The sequence below is a fragment of the Sphaeramia orbicularis genome, chromosome 5 (assembly GCF_902148855.1).
Source record: "Sphaeramia orbicularis chromosome 5, fSphaOr1.1, whole genome shotgun sequence".
Taxonomy (NCBI): Eukaryota; Metazoa; Chordata; class Actinopteri; order Kurtiformes; family Apogonidae; genus Sphaeramia; species Sphaeramia orbicularis.
The window spans coordinates 50,711,993-50,721,625 of record NC_043961.1 but is presented as its reverse complement, the minus strand read 5'-3'; the positions used below and the strand labels follow the sequence as shown (position 1 = coordinate 50,721,625).

General features: G+C 39.7%; 1 protein-coding gene across 1 annotated transcript in view; it reads left to right on the top strand.

The window, feature by feature from the left end:
• Positions 1-1,344: 1,344 nt before the first annotated feature.
• Positions 1,345-9,633, top strand: part of LOC115419095 (uncharacterized) — a 29,017-nt gene continuing 20,728 nt past the window's right edge. Inside the window, exons 1-5 of the mRNA XM_030133718.1 lie at positions 1,345-1,404; positions 3,719-3,793; positions 4,005-4,094; positions 5,024-5,098; positions 5,252-5,341. Of these exons, the coding sequence (XP_029989578.1) occupies positions 3,734-3,793; positions 4,005-4,094; positions 5,024-5,098; positions 5,252-5,341 (315 nt within the window). The 5' untranslated portion in view covers positions 1,345-1,404; positions 3,719-3,733. The remainder of the gene's footprint in view (positions 1,405-3,718; positions 3,794-4,004; positions 4,095-5,023; positions 5,099-5,251; positions 5,342-9,633) is intronic.

Sequence of the window (9,633 nt, the reverse complement as noted above, 5' to 3'; positions counted from 1 at the left end):
AAAAGTGTCACCTGTCTGACTGCTGGGGTTCCACAGCTTTCACCTGGTCTGTCCTGGGTCAGCTGGAGATCTGTCCTCAGTTGGCTGGTGGTCTGTCCTGAGTCCACTGCTGACATGCTCTCCAATGTTGTCCACACCCACATCTAGAAACATCAAGAGTGAATCATTTAACACTGAGTGGATGTGGAAGAGTTGGTTTCATGATGTGTTTTTGTAAATGGGGGTCCTGAGGAGACTGGAGGTGGATTTGTACCGACCTCTGGATCTACTGGTTCTGATGGAAAACGACCACCAATGGATGAACGGCTCCATCAGACAGGCCTCCTCCTTCAAAGATGATCTGCATCACTATCATCTTTCCTGAAACACAGTCAAAATAAGACCTAGGTTATCCACTATGACACCCACTGACACACATGACAAATGTACAACTGTGGTGGACATTTCTGATCAGAGACACAGAAATATGGATCTGCAAAGAATAAACACATTGACTTACATTTAGAGATGATTGCATATCTTCGTCCTGCTGCTGAAAACAGAAACAACAAGAAAGTTGAAGATGAAATCATATTGTATTTGAGCTTTGACAATATTAAAAAATATGAAATCCAACTGAAAACATGATCTGGACCCATGTAGGTCCTGGTTCATGTCATCAAGTCCTGATCTGTGGCTGGTCTGCATCTGGACTGGTCCTGTTCCTGGAGTCTCTCTCTTCTGATATGGTACAAAAATCATAAACAAAATGAACAAATGACCCCAAACAATATAGGCAATCATCATCAAAACTACACAATAATGGGATACATAATGTTACCTGTCTATAAACTCAGTTTACTAATTATTACTTAAATCTACCAGCAGTTCTCTCTCTCTCTCTATATATATAGTGTGTGTGTGTGTGTGTGTGTGTGTGTGTGTGTGTGTGTGTGTGTGTGTGTGCGCATTGGTATTTGTGGTTTAGAGGGACATTTCACCTGACTACACACCTGGGCTCCGAGGACCTATGTGGTTTAGCCGGACCATGCCAGAGTCCTCATAAAACAAAGAGTGTTACTGTGTTATTGAGTGTCTAAATAACACTTTTTTGCTTTTTCTTTGAAAGTCCTTATGTACCACTTGACCTGACTGTGAGTGTATCCCAGTGTATAGGACAGCGTCGCCACTGGCCAGTGGTGGAACTGCACTCCCTTACACATTTTCGATACACACGTCAAATTTGGCGGGCGATTTAGCGGGCTTTCTTCTGATTGGCTGGTTTTTGTCAGTGGGTGGTACCTACAATACGACGACTCCAAGGTCCGCCCACACCGTCTCCAGACCTTCAGGACCTTTAAAAATGAAATACTGGAGGAGGAAGTCGCTGCTTGGTGGACTAACTAACGGAGTAAACACATACAGGTAAGGGTTTTTAATCTAATTCAGCCTCTTTTTGCTGATTGTGTGTCAAGCCATCGATGTGTGTGTTCTTTGCACATGGTAAAGTTAGATGAGAGAGCTAACACTCATTAGCTAACGCTGCTATGGCTAAAAGCTTTGCTAATAAGAGGTCAAGGACAGCCGACAGCTCAGGTTTGGTTTTTGGATTCAATAGTTATAAACCAGTATGTGTTATGGCACCATTGTTGGTTTTGTGTCCTGCAGCAAGCTATAGCTTGCTCATTAATTAAGCCTAATTAACATTACGTTGTGCAGTCTTTAACTGTAAGTGTACACAGAGAGTAGACAGCAGTCTGACAGCTCAGGTTTGGCCTTATGATTGAAAAGTAACAGCACTGTATATAATATGACACCGTTGTTAGTTTTCTGTATGTGCAGCAAGCTACGGTGGTTGTTAATTAAGCCTCGTTAACGTTCCGGTGTGCATGCGGGGCAGGGGGAGAGGAGGACAGACAGCAGCAGGACAGCTCAGGTTTGGCTTTTGGTGGAAAATATGAACCACAGCAGAACATTTTATACTGTAACGATTATGTGATGATAGGATACCACTTTAAAATGTTCATGGCCTGCTTTGTGTAACACATGAGGGGGAAACAAACCTGACCTGTACCTGGTGCATGTAGTTAACTGAGGAGGCCAGGGGCAGGTGTTCTGAGCAATCAGCACACAGTTGAGCCTGCTTTAAATGTTGGCCTTTACACTAGTTCTTATTACTCATCAGTTTGGGACTGACAGATTGAACAGGTAGAGAAGGATCTGAATGTCTTTCTCCTGTTGTTGGTTCACAGTTTTTTGAAGCATGTGTCTAGCTGAACTCTCTCAGTAATTAGTCTCTTGTAGTTATGTTTTTAAATAAGAATCAAACAATCAGAAATTAATCTGATGTCAAAATCACTATAGTGATAACCCCGGTTTGTGTTAATCTCACAAGGTTCTTGGACCCAAAATCATAATGTGGCTCCTATCACTGTCATATCACAAAATCAAAATGCTGCTGACCTGCTTTTATTTTTATTAGTGTAATATTATTGCAGTAATAATTTATAGTGAGTGAAGTAGAGTGAAAGAAGGACGATGTGATTTAGAGACTGAGGATGGTGATGCAGAGAATCAGTCAGATTGAACACCATTTAATTTTTTTTATATGAAAACCATGGCTGCTAGTGGACTCCAGTTAAAATATTTCCCTTGCCATAGCCTTGTCAGTGTGGTTCTTTTGGAAGTTCACTGGAATTGGTTCTATAAGTGAAACTGTTTCATGTTGTGGGGGACATTGTGCACTATCAAAACATGTAACAACTAAAGCATTGGGTGGCAGAATGCAGTTCAGCCTTATGTAGTCAAGAACAGCTGCACATACAGCAACGGTCATCCTTCTCCTGTTAATGTCATGCAGACTCCAAACAGTGCATTTCTATAGTGGAAAGGTGTTTCTCCACTTAGGGAGAGACACATGCACTATACAGCCAGGAAACTTAATGGGTTCTTCAAATGTGAACCTGTTTACCTACTGTTGAACAACATTTTATCTGAAGAGTAGCAAGGGCCATATTCCTCCTGTTGCATATGACAGCAGCCAGAGCCAGTCAGCTGTCAGCAACCAGAATCAGACAAGTCCAGTGGTCAGTCTGCCCAACACAGTCAGAAAGGTAAAATAAATCCAATTTATGGCTTAACTTTGGGCAAAATATCACAACTGCAAATGTGGTGCTATGTGTGTGTGTACTGACATGAGTATGACATGGTTTGTATGGACAGTAGTATGGTTTATATGGACATGGTTTGTGTGGACGATGATATATATATAAGGTAGGAGGTAGAAAGTGGCCTAAAGCCTAAATAGGTTGGGAACTGCTGACTTAGACCGGGAGGAGACCTAGGGGAAGACCCAGGACACGTTGGAGAGACTATGTCTCTCGGCTGGCCTGGGAACGCCTCGGGATCCCCCCGGAAGAGCTGGAGGAGGTGTCTGGGGAGAGGGAAGTCTGGGCATCCCTGCTTAGACTGTTACCCCCGCGACCCGGCCCCGGATAAGCGGAAGAGAATGGATGGATGGATGGATGGATGGATGCTGACTTAGAAGATAGTAGTTTTTGGAATCTATAGACTGTAGTCATGTGATCGGATAAGTGACTTAAGAACTGTTTCAGAGTGGATTTGTGTCTGACAAAAGACTTTCAGTAGCACAGCCATAATACCTTTCTTGTAATGTTACATAAGCAACATCCTATCTTCACATATTTAAGATATCCCTCTTTTTTTCTTCTTTTTGCAGGGTCTTGATGAGGAAATGCATTCAACAGTTTGTGGAGCTTCAAATTCCCCATCCACAGTCAAAAATATTAATGAGGTATAGCTTCATAAGTGATAGATTTTAATCAGTATCTTACATTGATTGTATCTTGTAAAGCTATCTAGAGATTCAAAACAAAGTTTTCCTCTGTGTCCTTGTCAGCAAGAGGATGGTTTCTTTTATTAAAGCCTCAAATGTCCTTTCTGGTGGTACATTTCCAGTACCTGTCTCTTTATTGTCCCTCTCCTATTTGTTTTATCCATTACAGGTGCTGACCGACAGCAACCAGAGCCAGTCAGCTGTGAGCGACCAGAATCAGACAAGTCCAGTGGTCAGTCCACCTAACATGGTCAGAAAGGTAAATTAAATCCGATTTATGGCTTAACTGGGGCAAAACTTCACGACTGCAAACATGTTTCATTGATGCTGTGTGTGAATAGAATAGGCTTTATTATGATTACACCAGTTGTGCAATGAAATTGCAGATGGTCTCTGCCAGGGACAGTGCACATACATCTGATAACAAAACAATAAGATACAGACATATCTTTAAAAAAAACAAAAAAAACCTTAAAATTATAAAAGTGTGCATTGAAAAATATATGCAAATTGGAGATATACAATATGAAAGGCTAAGATTTTAAAAAACGCAGTAGTAGTAGTGTAAGCAATGTAAACACGTGTTACAGTGACATGTCAGTACACAGTGTGTGTACTGACATGAGTATGGCATGGTTTGTGTGGACAGTGTTATGGTTTATGTGGACATGGTTTGTGTGGACGATGGTATAGAAGGATTCTCTCATAACATTCTTTTCAAAGCTTCAGTCAGTATATCTGAGTGTATATGTGTGTCAAACTGTGGCCTAACCAAATGTGACTTACGAAGTGCTTATGGTTTATATGGTCCTGCCACCATATGGAATTGAAAGAAGCATCATATTGGTTTTTGAGAAATACTTGAATTACTATACTTGATTTTTTTTTTTATGTTAGTTAAGTGTGTACGGTGGGTTGTTGACTTACATGTCTGCAGTTGATAAACAATGAAGTAATCCAGTGCTGATTTCATGAGTCAGTGTTACCTTAGAAGATAGTAGTTTTTGGACTCTACAGACTGTAGTCATGTGGTCGGCTAAGTGACTTAAGAACTGTTTCAGAGTGGATTTGTGTCTTACAAAAGACTTTCAGAGGCACAGCCATAATACCTTTCTTGTAATGTTACATAAGCAACATCCTATCTTCACATATTTAAGATATCCCTCTTTTTTTTCCTTCTTTTTGGAGGGTCTTGATGAGGAAATGCATTCAACAGTTTGTGGAGCTTCAAATTCCCCATCCACAGTCAAAAATATTAATGAGGTATAGCTTCATAAGTGATAGATTTTAATCAGTATCTTACATTGATTGTATCTTGTAAAGTTATCTAGAGATACCAGAGATATCCTTTCTGGTGGAACATTCCCAGTACCTGTCTCTTTATTGTCCCTCTCCTATTTGTTTTATCCGTTATAGGTGCCAACTGACAGCAATCAGAACCAGTCAGCTGTGAGCGACCAGAATCAGACAAGTCCAGTGGTCAGTCCACCCAACACAGTCAGAAAGGTAAATTAAATCCAATTTCCTGCTTAGTAATGTTTGATGAAATATTGCATGAGTGTGACATGGTTTATATCAGATATTAAAGTTCTCCGTCACCACGACGGATTTCCGTCAAATGGAAAAACTAAGGGGGGAAAAAAGTCATATTGAAGTAACTTCCCCACGTGTTTCGCGGAGTCCAGTCGGCACCGCGATCCTGTCCTGGGTCTGCTGTCCTGAATCTGCAGGTGTTTAACACAGGCACGCCACGCACAGGGGGCTGATAGGTTTAATAGTGATGATAAGAAGATGACTTCTTTATTTTTATGCCGGGAGGAGAGATTGATGACTATTTATCTTTGGAAGGAAACGCTGCTCATTCTGTGCCTCAGAAACACATGGACAAGTTCAGCTTTATCAAAGTTCAGCCTCCAGACGCTAACTTTAGTTTAGTGCTAACAAGTAGCTTTCATTATGAAAGAACCACAGCGAAAAGGTACGAAGACAGAACTGATGTACATGTACCTTCATGTTTGGGTTCATAGCTTATATCCTCTTGCTGGTATATGACTAGTGTGTGTGTTTGTGTGTATGTGCCCTTCCCGTGCGTGCGGCTGTGCACACCGCGGCCTTACGCGATTACGCGTCCGACTGCATAAGTGCTTTATTTTGACCCGTTTAGCATCTTATTTCTATCTGTGTGGTACAGTACGAAGATAAAATTCAATGAATGAGTAACACCCTTGGTATTTGCAAAGCCACTGTATTTTAAATACCCTCAGAGAGTATCTGTAACGGAATATAATTTCTGTTTCAGTTGACGTAATTTCTTCCAATCAAAAGAGAACATGATATTGGCGGGAGGGGGTTGTGGACGCAGGTTTGACGACATACAGATTATTTTGGCCAGCATATACAACATCATGGACACGTTTGTAGAGGAAGGTGCTGAAGTGGTAACTATTGAGAGATGCGTGAAAAATAGATGGAGGTGGGCATGGCTTGATGAGAAGGGAGACGATGGAACTCCAATTAGGTCATGGTGCAAAAAAATGAAGCAGCCTGGTGCATGCATGTGCGTAGTTTGCCACAAGAAAATTCTGTATGATTCCAATGGTAAAAAAGTCCTGATCCACCATCAATCTGAGAAGCTGAAGATTAGTTGGTTAGGGTTACATTTACACAGACATTTTCCCCAAAATTCATGTGCTGTTGGAGTTATGTTTTAGGAGTTCCTAAATTGTTAAATAAAAGTTTTTCACTCATTTTTTGCAGTAAGGTTTTCTTCTAGTTATTATTTTCACTTGCTTCAAAGGTTTTCATACCCTTTGAAATTAACCAGAGAGCACCAAAATTGACCTGAAGCTTTAAAAATTTTATGGGGGCGGACCCCAGACCCCCCACCACTACCACTCATGACATTTTTTCTATCCATGTTACTAATCTTCTACACCTGTACACTCTCCCATTCAGTGTGTTTCACAGTATTTCCAAATTTGACTATATAAACTTGTACGCTATAGTAGTATTGTATTGCATCATTTTTAATAGTGGCCAATGATTTTGACCAGAAGAAAATTTTCAGTCAGATGAAAAATTTTTGCTTTAATCCCTGAGATCTTCCCAACCAAGGTGATGACCAGTGTAATGAAACCATTAAAAGGAATCCATATTTAATTTTTCTGTGTGCAACAAATGAGCAGAAGGTGATAAACACTGTTCTAAAGTGCAAAAGTAAGCTATCCACTGACTGTCATGATATTGACATGATTGTTAAAAGAGTCATAAATAACTTTGCAAAACCTCTAACCCATATCTGTAACTTATCATTCCATTCAGGTCATTTCCCAAATAAAATGAAAATAGCAAAAGTCATTCCACTGCACAAAAATGAGAGTAAACACAGCTACACAATGTACAAATTTTCCAGGTCACATGAAATCTGGAGTTTGTAGACGTTCGTGGAGGGGGCATGTTTACCATGTCCAGATTTTGTACAAACCCATCGTTTTTAAGAATCTTTGTGACCTAGGTATTAGCGCTCTTTCCTTGAAAATGACAACATCCGGTCTCAGAAAATGAAAAAGACAGGCATTTTTGGCCCATTTTTCCATTTCTGTCAGGTAATAACTTTCTTTTTTGTTACTAGAAAGAGAAAAAAGCTGTTAGTCATAAACAAAGCTGGTTATCTCCAATCAAGTAATCCACTTTTTGTAGAATCTGGTTTACTAAAATTTTTTGACATTGTATATTTAAAAATAACGGAATTTATGTTTCGCGTTAAAAGTAAAAACCTTCCTTTTTGTATTTAGAAAATTTTTAAGTTAAGAGAAGGACATTATAATTTAAGAGGGATGTTTGTGTTGGAAAAATGTAAAGTAAGAACAAACGTTAAATATCACAGTGTTTCAGTTATTGGTGTCAAGCTATGGAACAAACTGAAGGATGAAGTGAAATTGTGTAGCTCACTGTTGAGTTTCAAAAAGAATTTAATTTGTCAAATTATGAAGGGCTATGAAAGTAATATGATTACAAAATAACTTATTACACTGAATGTAGTATAATTTAAGTTTAAGTATTTATCTGCTGCAACTTAAGGTGTGGACTTGGACTAAGGATGTGAATAGGAGAAGCAGAAATAAGCCTCCGGCTTCAGCTTCTTCCTTTTTCAGTTACAAAATGTGTTAATTTTATGTTTGTTTGTTTTTTATATGTAGGTGTTTTGTTTTGTTGTTTTTTTTAATATGTATGTGTTTTGTATTTTGTATTTAACTGAAATAAACATTCATTCATTCAAAACGAACATCAGAGAAGTAACAATAAATGAACAGCATTATGGTTCTTTGTAGCAATGACACCAGCGCCACCACCTGGAGCTCCTACAGTATACAGGGTCTGCACATACATCACTTCTCCCCCAGGCTACGCCCCTCTCAGTCAGACTGAGTGTCTTAAACCAACCTGCTCAACATGACGGAGTATAGCAGTAAACACAGCCAGAGAAAAGGAACATGGGAAATCTGAAATTAAATGAAGGACAACTGGACGGGACATGGATCTGTACGAGCGGACAAAGAACAAGTGGTCCATGAACACTGACATGTGGACACAAATGGAGGGTCCAGACCTGACCCAGGGGGGAGGGGATCAGCGCTATTTGGACCTGAAACAAATATACATGGTTTCATCAGGACTGACAACCAGGGTCCAAAACTAGGGCCCAGAACCAGCTGATCCAAAGGCTCCAAAACTAGGGCCCAGAACCAGCTGATCCAAAGGTCATTTCCAGTAGACCATGGACTGACCCCAGTAAATATATGCATGATCTACTGGAACTGAGCAGATTTACTGAGTCTAGTTCAGATCCAGGCCTTTATCCAACACAGATACTACTGCTGTGGACCAGCAGGGCACCACTGGATTCTGGGAAATTAGCAGATTTACACCACCTGTTTTTAAATTGCGACATTATTCTGATAAAATTATGGTTTTATTGTTGGAATATGACGACTTTAATCTCATAAACGAATGACATTTTTCTGAGTTCTTTTTGTAACTACAACTTTATTCTCATAACATTGTGATTCTTTTTGTATTCAACTTTATTCTCATAAAATTACAGGTTTTATATCGATGTTTTATGACTTTATACTCGTAGTCACAAGTGTTTTTATTTTCTTCTGTGGTCCTGATACTCCGTCATAGCTTTATTCTCCAGTTCCCCTGTATTTGTAAAACTAGGTTGGTTCAGTTAGTTTACTAATCATGTAGGAGCACAAGGTTCACAATCACAAAATGAAGACAAAAACCATGAAAGATCTGATCATGAAACCAAGAACTGCACTAAGAAGGAATGTTAGCCAAAACAATAGGTCATTTAAGGTGTAATTTTACCCAAAAATACAGCATCAATGAATGTTAACTGACACCAAACAGGATCCACAGATCTAGATTTGGTTTCCTGGATTTGTGGATCCATCTCCTTCTATTTTCTTTGTCTTTGGGTGTCTGTAAAACGATAGCTCCCACTGCTTTAAGAACCTGAAAATACAATCAATCTCACAACAGCTCTGCCCCATTTTGGATTCAATATTGTTCTTCAGTTTAGACAGGATTGAAGCCAACACTGTCACTCATCTACCTCTCTCTGCCACTCAGTGGGTGGAACTGCGCTGATGCCACATGCAGACCCTCTATTGTTTGCCACAGAAGTTCAAGCCTTCAGGTAGTGAGTACTCCACTTTACATTTCAGTCAGGAGCTTTGATGTCACTTTTTTCTAACTTCAATCAAGTCACAATCCACCAAATCATCTCA